Genomic DNA, 27,779 nt, shown 5'->3' with positions numbered 1-27,779 from the left:
TCTTGGTTTTCCTGACTGGTGTTAACCATTAAGCAACATAGAAAATGCAAGCTGACTCAGAATTTGGAAATGCACAGGTGTCTTTCTATTAGGGTCATTCAGAATTGTTCATTTTCACTCTGGGTCTATTCAGACCAGTGCAAACCGCTCTGAATTCATCGTCATTTCCGTATCTTTCACTACCCGGTTCGTCCAATAGGCTGCTAGCTACGTGATATATGTGTCAGACACCTATCTCCGGCTGGTTTTTATGAGCGAATGATTCTGGTCTCATTTAAATCACAAACACCATGACCTGGTCTAACCGAAGGGCTCCATGAGCCGGTACTTTTGACTTGGCGCCGGAGTGACTTCATGCAAAAGTGCTTGTTTGCACACCCCCGTATACATGAGAAGTGCAAGAATTGACCCCAGTGACCTTAGAAATACATGTTCAGGGCGATTTATTTCAAACTGTTCCATTGCTTCGCAGAAATCAGTGGCACCGGAAACATCAGTGTCACTTCCCTCGCAATCACCTTTCAACCCGAATAAGTTAAGGACTTTTGACACTGGCAGAGTTTTGGCTAGAAACCGTGGATTAAAATGATATAAACAAACAGGGCTCGCTCGTTCCGAAAAACCTACGAAACCTAGGAAAACCGTAAAGTTGTCAAACCCGTAATCACTAAAATTCCTGAACTGAATGATTTGGACTTTAAGGGCGGGGAATCCGAATTTCACCGAGCAATGTTCCTGGTGGGGTTTCTGTTACCTCTAATCTGGCATTACGCACATGCTGATGGTGAGCTTTTAATTTTTATGGAGTATTTCACTAATTGACTGGCGAGTCAATGGTATAACCTAAAACTCGCAACCACATGTCCTTTTTTATGGGGTAGAAAGTGGACGTGCGTTGTGCTCCCATAGAATATTGACCATCTACGAGACCATCTTAATGACCATCTTGACCATCTTGCTGAGGCGGCTGGAGAATGTAATTTTGCGGTGCTTGTGGCACTCTGAAATAACGCATTGGTGCTCTCTTTGTCTGGGTAGACGATTTAACTTTTTTGGGAGCTGCATGGGCATCTATTTAACCCGAGTGGAAGAACAACAACATATGACCGCTTCAAGCATAGAATCCTGGCTAATAATTTTCTAAGCGTTGTCTATTCTTTGGACGAATCAGGAAGAGTCCGACCCTAGTGTATAACGGATATTTTGTCTAGGCTCACCCAGATCAACGGAACAATATTTAATCGCAAACCAACCGAAAAACGGGGCCTGTGACTGCTATTTGATGAAAGGTCAGATGTGTTAGCTTTCTTCCGGTTTATCCGTCCACCACTAAGGTTTGCTTAGTGCCTATACACTCTTAGGGTATGCTACCCAAATTTCTTACTGCGCCGTGGTTTCCAGATTTCACATAATACACGTTGGCGAACGAATTCTTTTCTAACGAGAGACTCAACTAAGTCTCAGCTGAATCCTCCTTTTATGAAATTCTGCAACCGACGGTCCGCCTCCACCTCATCGTCAGTACCATCATCAGAGACAGCAATATCAGTGTTGACACAGATGCCTCACAGCTGCACGAGCGCTCAGTTACTCTAGCGTGGGTGAGGGAGGGGCCTGCTACTGGCCTATGTCATGCATTGTGAGGTGCCTACACCTCCGAGAGCTCAGTCGGACAATCTATGGAGAAACTGGCAACGCGAACGCCCCTGACATCACTCAGCTGCTGTTTTTTGCAGTCTCCAGCCGAGCGCAGGAGAGGTCACGGAGAGCCCATCCAGGAAAGCGTACGACACAAAAGATCAAAGATGGACTATATTGCAGATGAGCTTATGGAAGAAAGAGCGCCCCGGCTCATTTGGCTATAACAGAGAGAATTGTTCATCAGGACCTGGCCGTCCTAACAGAATCCACCTCCATCCTTGAAGAGAGCAGGTGGAAGGTCGTCAGGGGCAGAAGCATGACGCGCTTGAGTTGAAAGTTACACTCGGACACGTCTGCGGCTGAGAGTGGGGGGTCCATGTTCATAGTTCGTCTATCAGTTAAAGACCGGTACTCCGGACTGGAGGTAGCAGGTGGCCAACTGAATTGTTTTTCGAAGCATTGTACCCGTCGGTCCAAAGGTTCTTCTGCGCTGGATATCAGAGGGCCATCCTGATTTCTAGTGTTATCGTTGTCTAGAGGCTTTCGAGGACCAGTCAAAATAATTAGGTGGAACAGCCTGTGGACGTGGGTCCACCAAGCTTCGCAGTCTACAAGAACACTCAGTTTTGCCTGGGGGCCGGTTTGGGTTGCGGTCGGGAGGAGTCTGTCGCTTGGCCCCCGGGGCAACCACGGTCCTATCAGGAATTCACTGTTTGGATGAAGTTGACCGGGTTGTTCCGCAAAAGGGAGTTCCAGCTCTGAGTAGTACTGCGGGGATCTGTTCACAGTGCCCATTAATATTCGACATCCGACTGTCCAGCAAGCGTTCGAGGAACCGGTTCTGAAGGTTTCGTTCGTTCGTTTTTGTGTAGGAGAATCCGCAAAGAGTCATTTAAAAAGCGAGCTTTCCGTTGTGCAACGGGGACTTCCAGCACCAGGAACCGCGTTGGTCACGCCATGTATTACCATGCCAAACCATCGTTTTTTAAAGAGTGCTGTTTTCCGTGCCCAATTCAGAGTAGCGGAAGCAAAGATGTGGCCGACTCATGACCTGGCAGATGGGGGCACAAAAAGTATCACGAAAAGTCCGGGTGATGTTGGTGCTACTCGACTTCCAGGATGTGGACCGCGAGATCTCCACTGCGCCTGGTTGGAGACGCTGCAACATATGGCTTCTAATCGTTGTCAGTGGCGTGCTTGTTGTCATTACCTATCCAGTTTGTCTGAATGAGTGTCTGGAGGCGTATGCACCTCAGAGTGATGGTATTAAGCCAGCATTAACTCCATTCCTGGTATACGTTTTTATTTCCTTCACAATAAGGCTTTCAAGCAAATCACAGTTGTACCGGAGCGAAGCATCAGTGATGGCGATGATGATACTTAGTTTGATTTATGGGTCCATTAGCTTCTCGGTAACTGAGGGAGGTGTGCGCGTTTTGTGTAGACCGGCAAGTGATAGTGATGTTATCTATTTGGATTCGGGATTGGTTTCTTTGGTGGGCACCACGCGGTCACCCGACGTAAAGCTACCGCCTTGATGTGGTGGTCGGGCTTCAGTGATGCAATGATCCCGCGGTCTACACTGGCTGGAATTTCGTTCCACAGAAAGGCCAAAGGGGAGCATTCAGACCAAGAGCATCGAGACCCCGTACTACAAGTAATCGTGTTACGAGGCGGTCTGGTGGTAAGGTCGTACTGCCTTCTGCAATGGGAGTGTGAAGGCAGCAAGTTGTTTTCCCCAGACGACCACTATATCCATATTTATGGGAGCAGCGATGCTGTCTTCCCCAGAGGAAGGACGGGTTAGAAAAGGTCGGCCCCAAAAACCGCACACTCCGATTGCCCAGCGTTCGACCGTGACATTATCCAATACGGTCGAAATATTTTTAAAACCAAAGAGTCCGGTGCTGCTCAAAAGGCACCTGCTGTGCGCAGCCGCATCAGTAATGAAACGTTGATGCCTTATTCACTGATACCTTGGGTTAGGCCGACCCCCCCCCCCCGCAGCAGAACAACAGTTCAGATGTTGAGTCATCGGTTCCGAGCCGGGTCCCTAAATAAAACCCTACTCTCCGCTCCCTCGTGTGTCAGACCTTTGAGTCAAAGGCTCAGGGTGAGGCACCTCAACGAAGCCCCCTTTCTCGGCATGGGCAATCGGGAAGTATCATTTACCCGCGCAGTTCAGCGTCCACCGTTGTCCCTCTCCAACCCCTTCCCACCACACAAGCGAACGTCGCTGGGTCATTTGACTGTCAGTTCCCTGACGTTCCTCGGTGGCTATTAACAATAAACAAAAGAACACCCTTTTAAATCCACGAGAGCATCTCTATATAGAAGCTTTTAACGTCCGTACTCTATGTCAAATTGGCAAGACGGCTCGCGTGGTTAGAACGAGAATTTACTGACCGGAAGGTTCGTGGTTCGAACCTGACCTCTACCTCTCTACTTCCCCTGTCTGGGCTTGGGTAACCTGGCAGTATTTCGGTCCTCATGCTTGCTTCGGGTGGTATGGTAGCTAGACACCGGAAGGGTGTTACATCTGAACGATTTATGTCAAGTTGGCAAACAGGCGATGCTTGCTGGAACCTTATACTCCCTTGAAATTGATGTATGCTGTGTCTCCGAAACACGCATACAAGACCCAAGCGTGGTTATGCATCTCAAAACTCTGTGTTTCCGGTTACCCGGAAGCGATGACTCGTGGAGTATATGGCGTGGGAGTTGCACTCCACTCCATAGCTGAACGCGCTTTGCTGGATTGGATCCCCGTGAACAGTTGTCTTTGTGTCGTCCGGTTATCCAACCCAATCAAACTCAGTGCTCTCGGCATAGAAAGCGGTGCTTGTTTGTATCATCGGCTCATACCCCAACGGACTGTAATTCTTTTGAGGAGGATTCTTTCCATCCAGAGCTATCCAAGCTCATTCGTCAATTAAAAGGCACTGACATTGTGATCCTTGCAGACGATTTGAGTGCTCAAGTAGGTCGTCTGATCTCTTTGGAATCACATTTGGGCGGTCGACTAAGCGTCGATGCCCGGCGCACAGACAACGGAGATCGACTCATTCAGTTGTGTGCTGATCACAAACTGTTTCCGGGAAGTACGAACTTTCGACATAAACGTTTGCACCGCGTAGCCTTGCGGTCACCAACTGCAAATCAACCATGGACCCAGTTGTACTACGCGGTCAGCAGCCCCCGGTTTAGAGCCACAACTCGATTTCGATCACGCCTGATAGTTTGTTTCCCTCCAGGCCCTCGCAAGTCAGCAAGAACCATGCCAATACACTGTCCTCGAAGAACTATCATAGCTCAACAGTATAGATCTGAGCTGGCCCAACAACTCTCCACAGTAAACCAATACTGTAGTGGCAATGAGCATGTGAATGAAGCGTGGCAAAATGTGAAAGGAGGTATGTTAATGGCGTTCAGTGCTGTTTGTCTGACTTCTCCTATTCGACTACAAGACCACTGGATGTCGTCGAGATCGCTAAGCATGATTGATGCCAGGAAAGCTATACCCCGTCTAGGTTCGGGCAACCTGGCAGTATCCCAGCCCTCGTGCAACCTTCGGGTGGCATGGCAGTTAGGCATCAAAAGGGTGCTACAGCTGAACGATTATTATTATTATTATTATTATTATTATTATTATTATCATTATTATTATGGATGACGCGCGCAGATCCCTCAAACGCCAAATATTGAAGAGTCTAAGGAAAAACCGAGAGCTCCGGTGGACATCGAAAGCTCGAGAGATGCAGAAGTCCTTTGCTTCGGGAAACAGCTGTGCTCTATATCAACTGCTACGATCGACTGGGCCTAGGAAAGCAATGAGAAGTGAAAAAAATGGCTCGTTAATTCACTCGCAAAAACGTGAACTGGAAAGATGGACCGAGCACTTCGAAAAGCTGTTCAGCTGGCCTCGTGCGACACAGCCTGTGGAGATAATGCATACGGGCGAATGGAATGTAAACCTTGATCGCCCTTTGGAAGAATAAATAAGGTGCGAAATAGCCGTACTGAAACGTGAGAAGGCCCCAGGACCGGACGGTCCGTATCCAGCCCTTTTCAAAGAAGGCGAAAACCCCCTGCTGACCCTTCTGACAAAGCTTATTGGTGCTATATGGGACGAGGAGAAAGTGCGTGCAGAATGGGGCATGTCGACGGTTATCCCTATCTTCAAAAAGGGTACGCGGACGCTATGTGAAGGCCACCGTGGCATCAGCCTACTAGCTGTAGCATCCAATGTACCCTCTGACATCCTTCTGGACACGGGGAGAGGCAGATCCGTGAAAACTAAGCTGGGCTCCGTTCTACAGAGGATCAAATAATCACCTCCCGACAGATTTTGGAACACCGACACTGCTTCCGGCAACCAACAGCGGTTTTGTTTGTTGATCTGAAAGCTGTCTTTGGGCGAGATGGCCCAAATGGTTAGAGCGCGAATTTACTGACCGGAAGGTTCGTGGTTCGAATCCGACCTCCGCCACTCGACTTCCCCTGTCTAGGCTTGGGCAACCTGGCAGTATCCCAGCCCTCGTGCTTCCTTCGGGTGTCATGGCAGCTAGGCACCGAAAGGGTGCTACAGCTGAAGGCTTTCTTTCTTTCTTTCTGTCTTTGACTCTAGACCGTCAGGCACTATGGCAGTGTCTGTGGAGCAAAGGTGTCTCCATAAATTCTTGGCCCTCCTTAGGGCGCTGTACGCCAACTCCCGTGGACATGTGAAGGTTTATCTTCTGAGTTCACCACATCAAGTGATGTCAGACAGGGTTGTCCCCACCTTTCCTCTTCAAGTTCGTGATTGCTACAATCGTGGAAGACTCACTACCAGCCCCTAATGTCTATGGAGTCGAAGTGATCCAGGGGCAACCGCTCACAGTTATCGAGTATGCAGACACAGCTCTTCTTGGATCTGACCCCGTGGTGATGCAAACTATTAAATAATCTAAATAATTCTGCCTCCGTTTGGCATGTGCTTCACAACTGCAAAGTGTAATGTGATACTGGAAGATTGGGCGAAATAACTCACCCTCGATAGATGAACTGATCACGCTGCACAGGTTGCGCTGGTTTGGCCACGTCCTGCGTATGCCAGTCGACCGACTTCCTCGAAGGGCTCTTTTCGCCCAACCATGTGAAGGGTGGAAGGGAGCCAGAGGCGGCCAAACAATGACTTGGCAGCGAAGTGTGAAAGCCATTACCAGCAAACTCAACTGCGCTGGTCACTGCCGTCTTCCTGGATGGGGACCCCGAGACGGGCCACATCAATGGCTAGAGACATTATCAGACATGGCCCAGTCGGGCCATCAATGGCGCTTGTGCATCAAAGCTGTTGCTTTCAATGCATAACTCCTTTTCCAACCCCCCACTTGACAGCCCACTGACAGTGCTGGATTTATGCACCAATTTACCAGCTCGCGCGTGCAATGCGCAGCTACTCCCCCCCCAATCATCGGTGAACGAAACTGCGGCAGCTACAACCACTGTACGACGAGTACGCGGTTCTTACAGCTGACAATGATGATGATGAGATTGGGTGGACTCGGAACCCAACCTCATACTCGCGGATGGGTCGATTGAGATACGTGTCATAAACCTGGTCGCTGTGCGCCGAGAACGTCAGAATACTCTCAGTATTTGACCATCAATGTCTTTGGAGCATTGCCAGGGTCTGGTGGGAACACCGGATCAGCTATGGTGAAGTACATCGAATGGCATTCGGAAGAACTAACTCACCCTCGATCGATGGACTGATCACACTTCATAGTTTGTGCTGGTTTGGCCACGTGCTGCGTATGCCAGTCGACCGACTTCCTCGAAGGGTTCTTTTCGCACAACCACGTGAAGGGTAGGAACGAGTCAGAGGTGGTCAAACAATGATTTGGTAGCGAAGTATATAAACTGTTGCCAGCAAGCTCAGCTGCTGTGGTCATTGCCATATTCCTGGACGGGGACCCTAAAACGAACTACAAATAGAGATTGTCAGACATGGCCCAGTCACGCCCACAATGGCGCTCATGCATCCAAGCTATTGCCTTCAATGCATAGCTCTCTTCCCAACCCACCCAAATAACATCCCACTGACAGTGCTGTTTTTACACACCAATTTACCAGCTCCCGCCTCCATTGCGCAGCTACCTACCCCACCTCCCCAAATCATCGGTGAATGAAGCTGTGGCAAGTACGCGGTTCCTACAGCTGACGATGATCATGATGATGACCACGCGGTAAAGCGATTCTCGCTTTTCGGGAAATCGGTACTGCAAGGGAACGCATTTGAATTAGACGATTTCCGTTGTCCGTGCGTCTCCTATCCGATTCAACCCAAGACGGCCACCCAATTTGGCCTCAGCAGCACTTCGTCTACCCACCTAGGAATTCGTGTCAACAGCGGCCACAACGGTGCCTACGTTTTTAGCCCGTTTTAAACGAACACTTCGTGTGTCATAGAAATTGTCTGGCTGATTCGGAACTACACTCCGTTTGGGCCTAAGCAGACAATGAACAGGTTGCGATGACCCGCACTTTCTCGAGATGCCCTCACAGACTTTGCCTAGCGAACCACGCGGCGGTGACTATCAATCGGTATCCATTCAAATGGTGACGCTTCTGCTCGGCCGCTCATGACAACAACCGGCTTATCTAGTTGCAGAGGCTGCTGCATCACCAAAGGTGCGCAGCCGGAACCTGGAATAGAGCGAGAAGGCGGTCAGTTCAATTAAAGTGCTTTCGACAGGCAGCATATATCAATGTAGAGGGAATCCAGATACAGATGCTGCAGCTAAGTGTGATACACGTTGAACAATGCGGTCAGTTCCAGTGTCGGGACCTTCGGATATGGTATTCAAACGTGGGCAGGGTGGGGTAGAAAAGGGATACTTGAAAGTGTAAGACGACATGCGTCAGCAGTAGCATGTTTTCGCTTATCCACACTGTTATATGCAGCAAGTAAGGCAACGCGGCTGGTAACATCACGTGATGGCCAATGTAGCATCAAATAATTTCTTGACTGCAAGGTTCATGGTTGTATCTGGGTTGAGATAACTGCCAGCGTTCCAAGACCTTGACAAGTGGGGTCTTCAACCAAAGCCTTCGGCTCAAAAGCGTAACCGCAAGGCCTCGGTGTTTGGTGAGAAGTGCGAGTGCAATACCATTTTTATAGAAAGAGTCGCCACACATGTTCCGTTCCTCAACCTGGAGGGCCAGGAGACTGCTTTTTCAGACCTCTAACCATTGACCAACCTGGTTTGAGGGAATCTCTGAGTATCGCATGGACACCACCCAGCATAGTTCAGTGGGTCACGGAGGCACACAAACCGTCGTACCATGGTAAGACCCAGTTTCTTTGGGGGGAGGTTTAGCATATTTGGGGAAGGACGTTATCTTATGAAGTAACTCAGTCTTCAGATTCTAAGGAATACTCCATAAGCATATTTATGATGTCCCATTTCGGTGGAGGCCATTGCACTTAGATATTTTCTATAATTAGGTAGATAGTGGGTGATCGTTGATACTATTTGGGAACAAAGTGGATGTGAAAATGTCTACGCTACCTAAATGTGTACACAAACTCTCCGTCTTGGTGGGTTAAGCTGTAGCGGGATATCGTGTTTCCACTGACGTGCGGCCTTAATATCCTACTCAAACAGGTGGGTGTCCAGCGGTGTGGAACATGTTCCGTCGGCCTCAATACCGGCATATTTTATCAGAGTGTGCTGTTCATCAAGTTTAAAAGAGCCCGTTTTGAGAGGGGAATGAAAACGGTGACATTACAGCTTCTTGCGACACACCAAATCCGTTGGCCAGAGTCTTCGATGAATTTCTGCCCATATGAGCTTCCGGCCAGTAAAGTAGTTGTTTAAGTGGAACGGAATGTTTTTTTCGATGTTCGTTTTGAAATATTCGTGCAACGGATGTTTTCGATCGATCGAACCGAACGTACTGCCGTGAAAAAGCCCGGAATTACTCTGTCCTGACTTCTAAATTTAGTGATAGAGACAGGTCATCGTATCCGTACCAGGTCTACGCCTGTCTTGTGTCAGATGATCTATATCCTTGAATGCACTCAATGAAGGTTTTGTGATGCCAAGAACTAGTCTCTGTAGGACTTTCAACAAAGTGGGAGATCATGAGATTCGACAAAATTTCTGCGGGTCACCAGGTTGACAGGTTTCGGGTATGGGATTTATTTCAGCAACTTGCAATCCGTCGGCAACACACTTAATAACATAACAATCGTTCACCTGTAACTATCTGCAATACAACCCAAAGGATGAACCGGGGCTGAAATTATGCTGGGTTGCCCAAGCCTAGACAGGAGCAATCAAGATGCCGAGGTCGGGTTCGAACTACAAACCTTCTGATCAGTAAGGTCTCGCCTTAACCACGGAGCTATCTCGAGCCCGATAATTCCAAGACTGAAGACTGATAAAGTGGAACGGAGATTTTCGAGATGTGTGCTTTAACACCAACAACCATTTTCTATAGAGGAGAATGTCGGTAGCTCAGGTGGCGACCGTATCCTACCCGGCCCTCTCGCCTTGTTCAGGTGGATTTTTTTAGCCGAAGGTAAACGTCTTCTGGGGGTAGCATCGCTGGTTGAACCTTTGATTTCCGTAGTAGTGTGTATGTATCTGGTCGCATTATGACCTTTTGTGGCACAACTGTCTTTGGGTTCGTCGAGTTCTTTGGCGGTCGCGGTATGCCTCTTTTTCGTTCTTTTGTTGCTTGCAATGGGTTCCTACCAGCATAACGTAAGAGGAATTTCACGCAAAGGGGATTCAACCTGGATATCTCTGGTTTATTTTGACGGGATCGCTTTCGTTATAGATTTATCGCCAGCCCCGTAACCTTTTCCTTATATCCTGTGAGTTCCTTGAATGCAGATTAGGTGGCGCGGTCTAGGTCTGCATGCGGGATTCCTCCAGGACAGTAGCACCACAGCATCGCATCGTACGGAAAGGTTCTCACTATCCTCCAGGAGATTCTTGTCTGAGCTTTGTAGGGTGTGATCACATCTTTACTAGGAGTATTTTCTGCTCAGCAGTTGTCAGATTCCCCATGAGAATGAATGACAAATCTGATAAGCGACTTTACTTTATATCACTAGCCTGATTGTTGTGGCTGGTCAAAGCAAAATCCATCTATTTTGCATCATACCTTCTCGTTGAACCTCAGACAATTTCCCTCAATTGTTGCGGTAGATATACAGTCAAGGGACCCTTCTGTGTGGGAGCGTCACGCGTGTGTGAATAAGATAAGGCCGACAAGGTTGTGTTTTGTTCGCTCTAAATCCAATTTCCACTGGAAAACTGTTCTAGCTCGTTTTAAGGATTTACGCACCTCACCTACTCTCTACTATCGTAACAACTACTTGTGACATTCAGTAATTGCGTAACTTGAATTACGAGTTACAGGCAATAAGACAGCATCATGGCTGTTAATCAGCTCCGACCTAATGTTCACTGGTAACAAAATAGCCACTGTTTTGCTACGGATCTGCTTCTAACCACCCGCAGCAATCCTCAAACAGCAGTAATCTATCGGATGAAAACAAACATGTATACGGCTTTCGGGCTGATCACCTCGAATGGAGCAACTTGCCCAGCAATTCAAGACGACAGTAGGAGGGATAGCTAATAACTGGTCTCGTCCATATTCCACGTATTGCACACAGGGTAATCTTGGGAATATTGGAGAAAGCAAAACACCTCGTTGCATATTGGGTCAGTGGGGTTGAAGAAAATTTCTCGTCTCTTCTGGAGAATAACGCATCCGAGTTAGGACAAACTGTCCATCGTCCTAAACTTCAAGGAACGAGCCGAAACTGGTTTCCTCGAGAGATTGCGATATTACCATAAATGCTAACCACAACAGACGATGTCGATCCACTATTTCTCAAGCCTTGATATCGCACAAGTTTTTATCGTGTGCATCAGGTATATGAAGAGTTTTTGATGGCAAGAATTTAACAGAACTCTGGGACGATTATCACGAACCAGCTAATTGCGTGGTTTATTTACTCGCATGCATGTATTCCTTGTGTACTGAAAACAGAGCGCCTTCTGCATAGTCAACCAGGCACTATTACTCTTCCATGAGTTAGAATGCAAGCAAGTGGGCCTTCCTGACAGGTAGGTGGGGATGCCACTTAGTAACAAGACTAAGGTCTATAATCAAGCCAATGGCAGGTGACGAACGGCCAATTATTAGGGACCTAACAAAGCCTGGTTTGTGATGTGTGATATCTGTCACCTGTTGAGTCAAACCTCATGCAATCGATTTGGGTTTGAGCTGTTTCTTCGCAGAATGTCAGGTAGCTACATATTGTTTCGATAATCATATACGACTTATCATTTCCGCGATTTTTGCTGGAAAAATAGACGCCTTATGTATTTCCCGACGAGAGCTCACGTTTTAAAATTTTTCTTGTTTTTTTCCACTTTCCACGAAATTTCACGGACCGACGATAAGGCCGATTGTGGTATTGTATCCTACGTATAACTTTCGTATACGTCAGTTTTTTTGAAAAGTTTAAAAAGGCTCCAGACATTGCTTAGGTTACCGTACCCCGGATAGTAACTGCAATCTTTCGCTCTGTTTTTTCGTCCAGCTATTTGCCGCAGCAATGGTCAATTGAGCGTGTATATCCAGCCAGTTGAGCAAAAGGGAATCAAGTTCGACAAATTGTTAGTCAATCGCTCGGTGCCGGCTCAAGTGTCCTACGAGGTTAGATCTAACAGCCCCGAGGTAAGTAATGCATATTTAATCATGGAAAGTTGGCACTCGATGCATAAGGTAGGATTACGTCAACATTTCAGTCTTCCACAGGGTTGGTTGGAACACTTCGACAGCCCACCACCGCTTTCGTATTTTTGGAGTTCGTTGTAAATGGGGGATTGAATTTAGACTCCCGTTAACACCATTTTCATTCGTACTTGGTTGTCTAATTCCGCACACGGTGCTCTCTGTTTATGTGAAAAAGCAAATTTGGAAAAACCTGATTTGGAGGTGCCAATTTTTCGAGTGGCGGTTTTCCTTCTAGTTGTGTCTTGATGTACGGTCGTGCAACTCTGCATCGGTCCCTTGGCTTCCTTGCNCTCCGCCCACTATGGTATATTAAAAGGGACGGTAGCTCTACACAGCCCTTTATGGAGACAAAGGAAAATCATTACGACTGTATTTATAGGGTAGTCACAGAGTGTTCCACAAGGTCGTGCCAGAATGTCCGTGAGAAGCGTCGAGTCAAAGGTGCTTGACTCGGATTGACTGGCATTCTGACCAATCAGGGCATGTCTTCATCTAGCCCGTGTCCTGCACGTGACACATCCGTCCAAATGATGTGCTGTTCGGTTATTAGGGACGGCTGGCCCCCGAACACTCCTTTCGGTGTGGAACTCTTGGTGTAAAAGCCAAATAAATAAAACGATTTGTGTAGATAACCGGTCTTAGTGGTGGATATGCTGCCACTTCCTAGTCGGACAGCGTAGCCAAAGTTTGTCTGTCGTCTGCTGGACTGAGGTTGGGTGAGGTTCACCAAGAATCTTGGGTCAGTCCCACGAATGGGATGTGGTACGATGCTCAGATGCGTTTATCCGGTTGCTGTTCCGAGATGTAGTTGGTCTCCGCAGCGTCATACGACTCCCTCTGCCACACCCTTGACACCTCCCCTTTCCTTCCACTCTTCACTAGAACACTTATCCCATCCTTAAGCACCACTATTTGCTGCCGTTATATTGGTGTCCTCAAGTCACTCATGAGAATTATGATAGCTTCTCGCGTTGCGTGATCTTTCATGGCCTCCTCTTTACTGGCTCTGGTACTGTGCAGAATATTTGAGGGTGTTCGAAACACCAGACAGTTTCGCCCGGTGAAATTGCTATGTACACTGGTGTCCGACCCAGGCATCTCGACTGTTCCTGGGCAACCTGGCAGTAACTCAGCCCTCGCACTTCCCGCGGATGAAATGGCGCCGAAAAGGTGTTACGTCTGTAAGACTATTAGCTATTTTTAAACACTGAACAATTTGCCTAATATGCATTTTTGCCAGGGGCAATTCCATGGAGCCATAGACCAGGATGAACTAAGCAGGTTAAGAAACACAGATGTTTATCAGCTGATGCCAGCTGTTATTTTTTTCCTCCAGGTCGACTATGTCACTTGGGCACACAATGGACAAACCGTCAAAGTGGAGGAAGGCAATGGCGATGGTCACGAAGTTTGGTACAAAGTCGAACGTCGAGGACCCGTGTTTCTTGTGGAGTTGCATATACCGCTTCCGAGTAAGCAATGGTTTTCTGATTTGCTTATTTAACCACACTCCATATTTGGACTGCTGTCATGAGGCACTAAAGGAAATCTTTTATGAGTAAATGACTAATAAGTAAGCGCATATTAGGAGATTCAGCTTCGAACGTAACTAGACTACACAACTGCCAATGGAATAACCGTTTTCATTGGCACAGATTCACTTGGTTGTTCTTCAATTGTCGTTGACAGATGAGTTCTATTTTCAGTATCATTTTTGACCCGCCTAGAACTGTCTACGTGAGCTTTATGGACAATCCATTTTCGGCTGCTCACGGCACGCCTGTGCGCGTCAGTGTTCAATAGATCAGCTGATTCGCACGTTCATTGGCCTTTCTGGTTTGGCTAAACTCATCAGGCTATCAAGCGGCTATCCAGGCTCGGGTTCACGATATCTAGAGAACGTTCAGGAAATTGTAGTCCACAACAACGCTCAAACCGGTTAACGCGCCCCGATTCCTTAGAGACTACACCAAGTCTCTCCAATCCGATCTTGTATGGCGTCTTGTTATCCAGTCAACTCTAAGATCAGGATGTTCCCCTGTAGAACTACTGTAGTCAGGTGTGGAAAACGGATGGATCAGTTTCCTGGTTCTGTCGGCTCAGTTGTATAGTGCGAGTATCTGTACCGGATACCATCTTCCTCTACACTATCCTTCAGCTCTTTCGCCACAATTTCCCCAAAGATTCTCCATTTCTGCCAAAGTTTTTCCCGCCACCGGATGCCTGCGCGCAATTGGTGAACCACAATCAGTTTGCGCCGGGTAGAATGCGGTGCTTTCTCTGTACTGGTGTATGCAGGGTCGACAGTCAAGCACTAAGTCCCTTCCCCGTCCACCTTTATTTTTTTCTTTACAATAAGGCTTTCAAATAAATCATGGTTGTATGGCAGTGAAGCATCGGTGTTGAACACTGATGTCATGCTGTCGATGAGGATGATGATGACGGTCAAGCACACAAAACCTGTTGCTAGCCTTCAGTCAGCTCAGTTTTACTTCATACCATATAGACTTACTATTCCGCTACAACTAGTAATATTCTGCAATATTTTGCGATAGTGTGACCTTAAATAGAAATGCTTAGACGGGCAGCATGGTGAACAAACAGCCAACAACCAGGGTAGGACAACCGTTTGAAGCGCGTGCCGGATCTGCCGTGGCTTGCACTACTACAGTCCAAGAGTACACACTGTCGGGCGTGAAGAATAACTGTAAGCCCTTATTGAAGAAGTCGCGTGAATTTTCTCATTTTGAAGGCAAGGCGGTGGACCTCAAGTTTACTCGGGTTTACTCAAGTTTACTAGATACCACATGCAAAGCGTGCTAAAACGGGCGAGTTGGCTCAAGTGGCTAGAGCGCGAATTTGCTCACCGGAAGTTTCGTGGTTCGAACCCGACCTCCGCCTCTCGACTTCTCCTGTCTAGGCTTGGGCAAGTTGGAAGTATCCCAGCCCTCGTGCTTCCTTCGGGTGGCATGGCGGTTAGGAACCGAAAGGGTGGTTCACCAACGTCGATTTTTAGTTTCTTTTCGAGGCCATGCGGTCGCAGTAGTCAGTCAGCGTAGCCTTCAGGATTAACCAGTGTCAACGCTAGCTCTAATTGGTTGGGTATCAATAGCCTATCAGATTTTAACGTGCGCTGTGGGCAAACTTGCGTTCATTCGTTTAGAACATTCTCAAACACCTTGAAAGCATTACTCCTGACACAGCTGTTGATTTAATTTAGGGTGCTGTCACCCTCCGTTCACTTGTTGTTTCTTTTGTTGAAACTTGAAATTTGACTGCTAGTCAACAGACGGATAGTTGTCCATTTCGGTTGACAGTTTGGTGAACCGGGGCAGATGCTTCGGTCTGCAGATGGACCGTTTCGCGTAAGAACTCCTCTGTTCTAGTGGTGGAAGTGGAATCTCACTTGCAGCTAAATGATTCTCTGGGGATTTTATGTACTCTGTGCTGTTTTCTTGCCAAAAACTGGCCAAAACAGGTGATCGTTTTTGTATACTTCACTTTTCTGTGATGTGTGCCAAAATACTTGCACCCCTATTCATCCGTTGCCTTTTCGTTATTAGCTGCCCGTGTAACTGGGAATTGGACACTTACCGTTCACACCGAAGATAAACAAGAACACGTGGCGGTATGCTTCATTGAAGGCAAGTTGATAGCTGCTTCATAAAGTTCGCGTTCTACTGAATTCATTGTACTGCACACGCATCCCCTGCGTCCTCATAGTGAATGATGTTGCAATGACTCACCAGAGGCTGGAAGCTAAACCCCTTGAAACTTGACACAGTTATCTGCATCATTTTTGTCAGTGCACACCTAGCTGTTTCCTGCGTGATCTGGACATCGCGTGTCAAACTTAACACTGTTGCGTCCTTGACGGATTTAAACTGTTACCTTCGGGGTACGCCTCTCTCCTCCCCAGTCCCCCAACTAACGAAGCCCATATCATGGTGTCAGTGGGGCCCCTTTTGTTAGTTTCTTTCCAGATTGTTTGACCTGGCCTTTGGAGGTGTGGTCACCTCAGAACACTTGCGTAAGATAGCACCAGGTTCCTTCCCTTTCCAGTCTTTTCCCTCTCCACTTTTAGGCTTCAAATAAATAAATGAATGAATAAATAAGTAAATAAATAAACCATGTGGTTGTACGGCAGTGAAACACGTGTCAGCACCGATCTCCGTGCTTTCTGATGGTCATAATGACATCTCGGTGTAAAATCGAAAGGCTTTCGAGATGAAAGCAAACATGAATGTCTTTGTGTTCACGTCACACGCCCGATTTTACCAAATTTATCCACAGAGCATGCAGTTGATCGACTGTATTCCATGTATCGCAGACAAACATGGAGAGATGAGTAGATACGTTTTCGCAGATTATCCCTTTGCAGCTCAAGCGGAATCCCGTAGGTTATCTGTATGGCAGAGCAATACAGGTCTGGAGGAATATATGTTTCGAAAAAAGGCCACCTGGAAAGATTGCCGGTGAAACAGTTCACTATCCCCCAAGACGCTATACAGAAAGACAAATTCATTTCCTCTCCGGGATGCCGTCATGTCCAGCTCTTTTCCGTGCCCTTCCTTAAACTTTGGCAGTTTTTTAAACCTACATCATAGATTCTTTGGAAGAGATAAACGCTAGTCCGAGCCCCCTTCTGTAATAACGGTATTGCCTCAGCTCATTTCCCAATACCCGCTGGACGGACAGATGATACCCATAGATGTCATCGAAAATCAAACGATTCCTGCACTGTTTTAGTTTTATTCAATGTCGCAGTGTGGCTTGCCTTTGATTTCTTGTGACCCCTCAGCCACATCACTGTGGATTACAACTTGTGCATTATCGCCTGTTCCATTGGCCGGTCTGATTGCAGCCATTCTCCTGTCATAGCAACAGGTCTAGATTGAGTAGCAATGCAGATCTCGACTTAACACGGATGCGAGTACAAAAAATGGGATAACACCTGATCGCATTTGCGTTAGCTATTCACTGCACGCTTTGGCCTAAACTTCTTGGTCCCATAGTACAGAAAGTGAGAAACCGAGCCGAGTGCTTTCAAGTGGCATGCCTTATAAGGCGCCAAGTGGCTAGACGGTGGAACCTCTGTGGATAATGTGGGAAGGTACTCAAAATCCTCCTTGCCACGTGGTTTCTTAGATTTACCATTTTTTCGGAGTATACTTGAACTCCGAGGCTCTCCTATTTTGTGACGTATATTCGATGCTGTCACAATGTCTGTGTTTTACTTGTTCTTGGAGTCGTTAATGAATGAAACTCATTCTCCTCAGGCGTTAAGATGTGTTCTCTATTTCCGATCAAAAGCCCCGCCAATTATCCGTACTCGTTTGGGAGCCGTTCGGGCGAATGAAGGTGAATCGTTGACCGTCGAGTGTGAACTGGAATCGTACCCACTTCCGTCGGAAGTTATGTGGAAACGAGTGCTTGTATCGGAACAAGGCAGTCAGTTGGTTCCAGTAGTAAATGTGAGCCCGATTTTTCTTGAAATTTCCGTTCTGTGTCTTCAGTGGAAGAACTTTATGTTATAAACATACATGCCGTTTTTTGCTACGGAACAGCGCTTGGCCTAACGCATGGCCTAATTCTTTGCGTAATCGAATTCCTTCAGGATCACAACTTCAACTGGTATTCACGTTAAACGCTGTCAATTTTGTCCTTGTACTATTCTTTACACTGTCACTGGTTTTTCGTTTGATCGTCTGTCTCTTACTGACTCGCTCTCAAATTCGTCATGATATATGTAAATATGCGATGTTTTGCTAGCAGGGACACTGTCTTCCGGTTTTTTGGATCGTAGCCGAACAGTTCTACCGACTACGTATTTCTTAAGAATGGGCTTACTGTTGACAGACCTTCAGGAACTAAACTCTGCAGAATACCACTTACTTCTTGGAGACTTGGTCCCACAAGTGAAGTCAACCTACGCTGAAAAGCTGAGAAGCATCTGGTTCGTCCTTGCTGTGGATCTCACGAAACTCCTGGGAGTATCGAGTCCGCCACCTCCCGACTGGTGGTTTGAACACGAGTGGCTGCTCGTGTCCGATCGGTTAAGCGTTCCAACTACCAATCAGGAAGTCGCGGGTTTGATACTCGCGCAGGAGTTTCGTGAGATATGCACTGCTGATGGTTCGTAATAACAAAGATGACTCAACTCTACAGTGCTTCTTGGTCTTTTGTTGTAGACTGGCTTGACTTATAGGATAAGATCTCTATTAAAAATTCTCGAATTTTCTCATACTACCAACGGGATATCCCTGCTTGATCTCTTTCCATTCTGACTTCAGATGCATCTGAAACAGTGCAATGAGGTCGGTGCTCAGGTCAATGTCATTTCGATTCAGCCTTTCGGGTTGATGGCTCAAGTGCATAGAGCGCGAATTTACTGGACGGAAGGTCCGTGATTCAAACCAGACCTCTGCTTCTCCACTTTCCCTGTCTAGGCTTGGGCTACCTGGCAGTATCCCAGCCCTTGTGCTTCCTTCGGGTGGCATGGCAGCTAGGCAGCTAGGGTGTTACAGCCCCAGGAAAGCAACGGTCAGCGAAACGACAAGTTAAAAATATGGCTCATTAATTCACTCGCAAAAACGTTGACCGGAAAGATTGGCCGAACACTTCGAAGAGCAGTTCAGCTGGCCTCCTGGAACACAGCCTGTGGAGATAATGCATACGACCGAATGGAATGTAAACCTTGATCACCCTTCGGAATAAGAAATAAGGTACGAAATAGCCGTACTGAAACGTGAGAAGGCATCAGGACCGGACGGTCTACATCCAGCCCTCTTCAAAGGTGAACACTCCCTGGTGACCCTTCTGACAAAGCTTATTGGTGCTATATGGGACGAAGAGAGTGCCCGGAGAATGGGGCATGTCGACAGTTATCCCTATCTTCAAAAAGGGTACGCGGGTGCAATGTAAAAACCACCGTGACATCAGGCTGTTAGCTGTGGCATCGAAGGTGCTCTCTGGCCTTATCCTTCGAAGGTTGGCTGAACACAGGGAGTGACGGATCCGCTAAAACCAAGTTGGGTTCCGTCCTGCAAGAGGTTGCATCGATCATATCTTCACCCCCCGACAGATTCTGGAACAGCGACACTGCTTCCAACAGCCAACAATAGTTATGTTTCTTGATCTGAAAGCTGCCTTTGACTTCGTGGACCGCCAAGCACTATGGCAGTGTCTGTGGAGCAAAGGTGTCCCCCATAACTTGTTGACCCTCATTAGGGCGCTGTACGCTGAATCCCGCGGCCGTGTAAAGGTCTACGGGAAGCACTCTCCTGAGTTCACCACATCCAGTGGTGTCCGACAGGGCTGACCTCTCTCACCTTTCCTCTTCAACTTCGTCAGTGATACGATCATGGAAGTCTCACTACCAGGCTCTAATGCCTGTGGGGTCGAAGTGCTCCCTGGGCCTCCGCTCGCAGACGACATAGCTCCTCTTGGATCTGATCCCTTGGTAATGCAAACAATATTAGATAATCTAAATAATTCTGCCTCGAGGTTCGGCATGCGCTTCACACCTGCAAAGTGTAAAGTGCTACTGCAAGACTGGGTGGGCTCGAACCCTAGTCTCATGCTTGCGGATGAACCGATTTAGGTAGTAGACGAATGTGTTTACCTAGGCATCTGTATCAGTCCCGCTGGTCTCACGATTGATGATATTTCCAACCGGAGTGAAAAGACCAAAGCCGCCTTCGTAAACCTGCGTCACGTGTGGCGTAGGCATGACATCAGCTTAACCGTCAAGGGTGGACTTTACAAAACTGCGGTGCGATGCATATTACTATATGCGTTGGAAACCTGACCGCTACTCGCCGAGGTTGTCAGAAGTTTTTCAGTGTTTGACCATCGATGCCCTCGGAGCATTGTCCGGGTCTGGTGGGAACAGCGGATTAGCAATGCTGAAATCGTCACATAGTTTTCGGAATAATTAACTCGCCTTGGGCCTCATTTGCCAGTCAGCTGACTTCCTCGAAGGGTTCTTTTCGCACAACCACGTGAAGGGTGGGAGCGAGCCAGGGGAGGTCAATCACTGACGTGGCAGCGAAGTATGAAAGCCATTACCAGCGAACTCAGCTTGCTGGCCATTGCTGTCTCCTTGGATAGATACCCCGAGACGGGCCACATCAATGCTTGGACACACTGTCACACATGGCCCAGTCGCGCATCTAAGCTATTGCTTCCGATGCATAGCTCCCCTTCTAGTCTCCCTAATTAAAAGTCCACTGACAAGTCTGTATTTACGCATCAATCATCTACCGTTTCTTTGCGCAGTTATACCTACCCTATCTCCCCAAATTATCGGTGAACGAAACTGTGGCAGCCATAACCGCTGTACAAGCACACAGTTCCTATAGCTGACGATGATGCTTGTGTGTTTAGTTTAAGAAGTGCATGATGAATCTTATGGTCGCGCATATTTTCGATTCCGCATGACATGCACTTTCTCGAGCACGTCTATCATCATTATCGATTTGTGATTAGTCGTTATGGGAAAATCTCTTGTTTTGTTACTGATGGTCTTAAGTGACCCGCTCGCATAAAATTGCCAACACTACCCTCCCGTTGTTGAACTTTGCTCTGTCAATATTAGTGCTGTTCATCCGTACGGTGAATAGAAAAATCTCGGTAGAGCTAAACGTAAATTATCGGCTGTTCGCTTCAGGTCAAGCGTGTCGGTCGATATCTGAATTAATTATTTTGGATTTTCATTGTACGCCCAATTCTTTCATACCGTTTCTTCTCGCAGGCCACTTTCACAGCCAAGGACGGTGTGCAAAATGCAGTCATGGAATGGCAGGATGCAACGCACGTCAGCGGACCCTACTTGTGCACTGCGAGGTCACCTCGTGGTTCAGACACTCAGCTTTTTGATGTTCGTATCAAAGGTGAGGTCACGATCTGTTTCTTTGGGCTTACAATCTCTCAGTAGGTTTCTTATTCTACCTCCAGTACTGTCCCATATGATAATCACCCCAAGTCCTTTTTCATTGGGGGATATAAGTTTCAACAATTTCTGTGCTATGAACAGACTGGAATTTGGCATTTATCAGGTACTCGGAAATCTGCTACATCGTCACTCGAACAGGGGGGCAGTATCGAATCACATGACCTGAACTACATGATTATATCCCGCTTCAGCACAAATTTTTCAGCCACCGATTGCTCAGTTATGAAACGTTCGGATTTATACTCGGGAGTTTGCGGATTTCTCATTGATCTAAAGTTTCCTTACACAGTCACTGATGATGATCTCTAGCCAGGAAGCAGCTGTACGACGGCGCTTTCAGCCTTCTCGTCGTAGATTGAGTTTGCTTGCAGGATGAGGTTCGATGTGGCGGGGTTGAAGAATCCCCCGGTTACCCAGCAATGTCTACTGTCACACTTACTATTTGATTTTTTCTGAGGCCTAATCTTCTGGTACTTGCCACAGCACCGTTCTAGCCATTAAGTAGCCCGAACGGCTCATCAGTAGTGGTGCTCCATTACACGGTGACGTGTTCCCCGAAGTGCACTATTTGATAGCTCAAGTGGTTAGAGCGCGAATTTGCTGACCGGAAGGTCCGCGGTTCGCACCCGACCTCTGCCTCTCGATTTCCCTTGTCTAGCCTTGGGAGACCTGGCAGTATCCCAGCCCTCGTGCAACCTTCGGGTGGCATGGCAGTTAGGCACCGAAAGGGCGCTACAGCTGAACGATTATTATTATTATTATTATTATTATTATTATTATTACTAATATTTCAATCACCTATTTGGCGTGATTCTCACTTCAACTTCTTGTGTAGGTCACATTTTCTACTCATGCCCAAAATAATCGTTGTTTCTCAGCAAAACTACCTGACCTTTTCCGTATCCCTCCTGTTTTTGAGTGACTACGATCCATTTCTTGAACTGGAACACTAACCACTCAGAGACCGAGAGAACTGTTATAAATGGACTGTTTTTGATGAGATTTCGTATTTCATCCCTCGTTCTTGTGTCAAAACACTGGGTTTCTACTACCTGTGATTTGTTCAGAGTAAAAACAGCACTGGGACGACTAAAAGGAGATTGTCGTTGAATTTAAAACGAGTAATACATTAGCTGTTTTCTTTCCTGGATCTCCACTCAGCCACGAATTCTAGTCTATATCCGTTCAACCTGAAATCATAATATCTCCACAGTGTTTGTATGGATAGTTTAGACGGGTTTCGGCAAGCGTAGCTTCTTCAATAGGTACTGAAAGAGATATACGGTCCACTGTGGGTTAACAGTACATGCAGTTGAACGCGACGCCAAAATACACCAGATGGGAGTGATCACAATTCATTGGGGTTATTGACTACTCCCCTAAATCTAGATCTCATCAGATACGCTTAATCTGTCAATATCAATGAAGTTTATCCTTGGTTGAGTGTCACACTGAACGAACGAATAATTCACAGGCTGCGTGAACCTTCCTTCTGAGCAGTTGTCACTCGAGGAACCGTACAACTTTCGACCACGTGGTGTGAATTTTTTAATCTAATGACAAACGGAGCTATACTCTTTCTGGATCATCAGCCATTGACGACCTGACCTTACAGTGTTCCACTGCTAACCGAGAGGTCGCGGGTTGGTGCCACCCTAGAGATTCGTTCGGACGCCTACTGTTGGTGACTCTCAACAAGGGTGTAACACAGATGTCCAGTGCTCATTGGGTTTTTTGCATTGGTTGACTTCATATGGTGGAGGAAATCTCAATTAAAACCCTAAATTTGACATCAATGAAAAAATTGTGGTTAGAGCGCGAATTTACTGACCGGAAGGTTCGTGCCTCAATCCCGATCTCTGCATCTCGACCTCTCCTGTCTAGGCTTGGGCAACCTGGCAGTATCTCAGCCCCCACGCTTCCTTCTGGTGACATGGCAGTTATGCACGTAAAGAATGTTACAGCTGAAGGACTCTCCACTCAATCTATTTATCATTATGCTAAGGTGTATTCGTACTTCGCGGAATCTCCTCACTGTAGAAGTTGTTACACATTTTCCTCCGTTTCCGAACCATTCCACTGTCCCTTGGTAGTTGCTATCCCACCTTCTGTTGAACTAGCCGTTCCCGGGGGTGGTATAGTGATAGGGAGAGCCTTTTTTATATACCACCCTTGGCATATTGCCCCCTCCCATCATAGTCGTTTGATGATGTTTGATCAAAAAAAGTTGAATCGTTCAGTTGTAGCACCCGTTCGGTGCCTAGCTGCCATGCCGCACGAAGGAAGCACGAGCGCTGGGGTACTGCCAGGTTACCCAAGCCTAGACAGGGGAGGTCGAGAGGCAGAGGTCGGGTTCGAACCACGGACCTTCCGGTCAGTAAATTCGTGCACTAACCACTTGGTCCATCTCGCCCCTATACTTGTTAGTAGTATATTGCGTCAATGATGATAATTGCTAGTACGGAGATGCTAGTCATCCTTACCTTCCTTGAGGAAATCTCGGCGTTCAGGTGGTTTCCTGAAGCAGTGCGCTTGTAGGGATATCTCTCCGTCTCACTGAAGAAAAGGACCATTCTCCGATGTGATGATTTGTGATTTGTGCTCCGCAAAACGTTCCTCTGAGAGACCAATTCGATTTGCAGTCTGAAGTACGTTTTATAGAGATGAGCAGCCAACGGTAGATGACTGTCGTGTTGTCTAACTTTACGAGGGCGATGCGTACTCGTGGCAAACCACGGTTCCGTGGATGCTTTATTCTCCAACTATACTGTATTGATGTTAGGCGGAATCCTGCTCGCAGTTGTGCACTTTTACGGCCAAGAAGCTTGAGTCACTTTCGCTTGGCCAGAAGACCTGGTTGCTTGCTTGTGCCTGCTTACCAATGGCACGTCCAGCAGGTATCGGAATTTCTAGAATGTTGTCACCTCATCCACTTCGAGTGCGACTCCCCCTACGTATGTTTTAGACCTGGTTTTGGGCGTTTAGCACACATTTTGCACCTTTGGTGGTCCTTGTGCCGAAAACACCAGCGTGGAGGCTCCAAACTGAGAACTGAGCTGCGGCGTTACCGCTTTTACAATTGAGCAACTTTGAAAACCGTATATTTGTAGAATAGTGGTACTCCGTATTTGGTCCAAACAGTTTACAGCTCGTATTTGAGCAATGGATACAAATTTTATGATAGCGTGGCCTTCCGATGAACTGGACTACAACAGGTGAGTTAACTCACTCACTCAATTGAGTTGTATTTGAGCGACGCAGTCCACGAATATTTTTTAGGGGAGTGTATTCTCCATCATTGACCAGAACAGCGCCGGGTCAAACCACTGTCGGGCCAACATTTCAACTTATGTCGTATGATTCGCCAAAGTGCATGCAAGCTCTTGAACCACTCCTTTTCGCGGAATGTGCATTTGTCAAACTGTTCATCTGGGCAACCGATGGGACCTAACTTTGGTTTGTTCATATCATACCCATCAATGCGGTAAGAAAGTTCACAGTACCTGGATAGATTTTTTCTTTCAAGGGAAAGCTCCCATTTGTAGGGAGGGTGCATTGTATATTTTTCATAACTTTGGTGGAATCCATGCAGCATTTACCGGGGTTGGTTTTTTTTTGAAAACCAGGGTGTTTGTGCGCACAATAGCCCGTTCGAAAATATGTCGGCTTTGATGGTGTTCATTTGTTCTGCACTTCTCATCCTTGGTCACTACCTGACTGCATTGATTTGCTTCGCCCAACAGGTAAAAGTGCGTTTATCTGGCCGGCCGTCGGAATAGCTTTGGAGTTATTGGTGCTTCTCATTACGATTGTGGTGTACGAACGTCACCAAGCCAAACGTCGCAAGGCTGAAGAAAATTGCCCTCTTATTAAAGGTAAGTCAGTTGTCGTACTCATGTTGTTTGAGAGCCGGACTTGACTGAGGTAAACAGTGGTTGCGCAATCGTTCCTTGTCCTTGGTTCTCTGTTTTGCCCACTTAAGCAAGACGAATGATAGCTAGAACCGGCATGTGGTGCTACAGAGGCGATTTGTCACAGATGTGTTTTTTTTTGTTCCACTGATCCCAACAATTTCCAAGTAGTTGCTCTACACCGGTCGTTCGCGACAGGGCTTTCAGGTTTTGCTGAACGAAGTGAATGTTCCACAGAGGATTCGAAATCTGCTCACAGGTAGTCAACATAATTCTTACCAAATTTCGTTAGACTCCCATCCTAGGGATCATAATCGTGATTTCACGAATTCACGTCACCATCATCGACAGCATGACATCAGTGTTCAACACCGATGCTTCACTGCCGTACAACCATGATTTATTTGAAAGCCTTATCGTAAAGAAAAGAATAAAGGTGGACGGGGAAGGGACTTAGTGCTAGCTTACCACAATCATTTCGGGGTGCCTATACCTCCAAACACTCACTCAGGCGATCTGGACAGAAACTGACAACAAGAACGCCACTGACATCGGTTGGCAGCCATATCTTGTAGTGTCTCCAACCAGGTGCAATGAGGATCACGTGGTCCCCATCCTGGAAGGCGAATTCACGTAGTGCATTAGTTATCATCATCATCATGCGTACAATACTTCAGCGAAACAAAACGCTACATATGAAGGGGTTGTCAAAAACATCCTTTCTATCTCTTATATCTTGCAAGCTAAGTCTCACCTGTTATGTACTCTTTGGATGCATGACTTTTGACACCTTACAGGATCGGCACGTTTTGATTCGGTTTCAATATTGGCGCACTGCATATACTTCGAGACGCTCCTGCACGGGTGCTAAGGGATCCAACTCCGACTTCCGTGTCTACGTTTCGCCCATTTGACAGTGTTTGTTCTGATATATTCTTCCCGGTCGAACGGCAGTGAGATTTGTTTCATGTATGGAGCTGATTCGACGTGATTTGGACTCACGTGTCGGGCTGGTTGGACCTGCTACTCACTCTCCATGCAAAATCGTCTCCAGTTTCCTTTGATCTCTTGTTCCTCTAAGCGAATTTCAGGGTGGCTTTGACAGCCATTACCAGTAGTCACTAGTGAAAGTAACTACCGGTCGATGCATGCTACCACCTGCTTTACGCAGTCATGTCACATCATTGGTCACACTGGCCACAATTTCCTGGATAGGGACCGCGTGATCCTCACCGTACCTGGTTGGAGATAATACAAGATGTGGCTGCCAACCGATGTCGGCGGCGATCCAGATTGCCTGAGTGAGTGTCTGGAGATATAGGCACCTCGGAATGATTGTAGTAAGCTGGCATCAAGTGCCTTCACCGTCCACCTTTACTGTTTTCTTTACAATGAGGCTTTCAAATAAATCATAGTTGTACGGCAGTGAAGCATCGGTGTTGAACACTGATGTCATGCTGTCGATGATGATGACTGACCACAATTTCTATACCTCATATAATCGATTTTTTTTCACATTTCACTCAGTTGATACCAACAGGTATCGAATTTGTAGGTCATACTTTCATATTTACCTGTCTAGGCCTCTATGACATTGTAGTGTGCTGCATACTATGATACTCGACGCGTACAGGACTACCTGGGCATGGTTTGGTCTTGCTGGATTGTTCGATTTCTAGTGTCGTAGTGCACTGTTCCAGGCTAGAGCTCATTCTGAGGGGATCACGTGAGCTCATGTGATCTCACGACCTCTGAACATCAGCATGGGCAATCCTGGTGAGAAAGCAGGTAGGTTTTGGTCAAAATAAGGGCAAGGCGTGGACACCAATTTAAAGCCCATTTACACTAGTGTTAACACTACCAGATTTATACCTCGTTCGTTCGGATTGCACAACTCTTCACAAGGTTCTAGCTAGCCCCCGTCATCACCTAACTTGAGTCCCGCTAGCGAAGAGCCCCAACTGGTAGTCGATACACCACCTTGCTTCATTGTATGGCTTATTCCCTCAGCGACGAAACTATACTACCTTTTGTAACAGCTTCCGTTTGTTCGTCACTCATCGTTCATGCTCATTTTCTTGTTTCCCATTCAGCGGAAAAGTAAACTAATCGATGCGAACACATGAACTCTTCGACTGTCGGTTTCTGTGGCTAGCACATCAATCACTGATATTCCTACCTTTTGTGCTTATAACATTGTTGTAAACTCCCCCAGCGCCCAACCGACCCACTCCTTACTTTATGGGCATTCAACCAGGGAGCGCAGATCCACAGTTCTCCGTGAAACCCACCGCCACCGTTCTGATCCGACGACCCCACCGCGTAGTTTTCTCTTTGCTTCGCTCTTCTCTTTCCTTTCGGTTCTCTTCGCTGATCATGTAGTCCGACTAGAATTCTTATACCTTTTTATGTCCTTTATTGCATCATTTTAGTTGTTTTCATCAACCTTTACCGACGTTGTT

At 47.0% G+C, this 27,779-nt stretch overlaps 1 protein-coding gene across 1 annotated transcript; it reads left to right on the top strand.

Annotated features, from left to right (window-relative positions):
- Positions 1–729: 729 nt before the first annotated feature.
- Positions 730–27,779, top strand: T265_15462 (hypothetical protein; the record flags this gene model as incomplete). The annotated part of the gene is made up of 7 exons (XM_009178241.1): positions 730–784; positions 12,254–12,390; positions 13,787–13,922; positions 17,764–17,924; positions 21,206–21,344; positions 25,150–25,281; positions 27,750–27,779. Coding segments are annotated over 7 exons (789 nt in total), but the record flags the coding sequence as incomplete, so codon positions are not given.

The sequence above is a fragment of the Opisthorchis viverrini genome (assembly GCF_000715545.1).
Source record: "Opisthorchis viverrini unplaced genomic scaffold opera_v5_518, whole genome shotgun sequence".
In the NCBI taxonomy this organism is placed as follows: domain Eukaryota; kingdom Metazoa; phylum Platyhelminthes; class Trematoda; order Opisthorchiida; family Opisthorchiidae; genus Opisthorchis; species Opisthorchis viverrini.
Note: the sequence above shows the minus strand (reverse complement) of the source record. Positions and strands in the feature narration are given on the sequence as shown.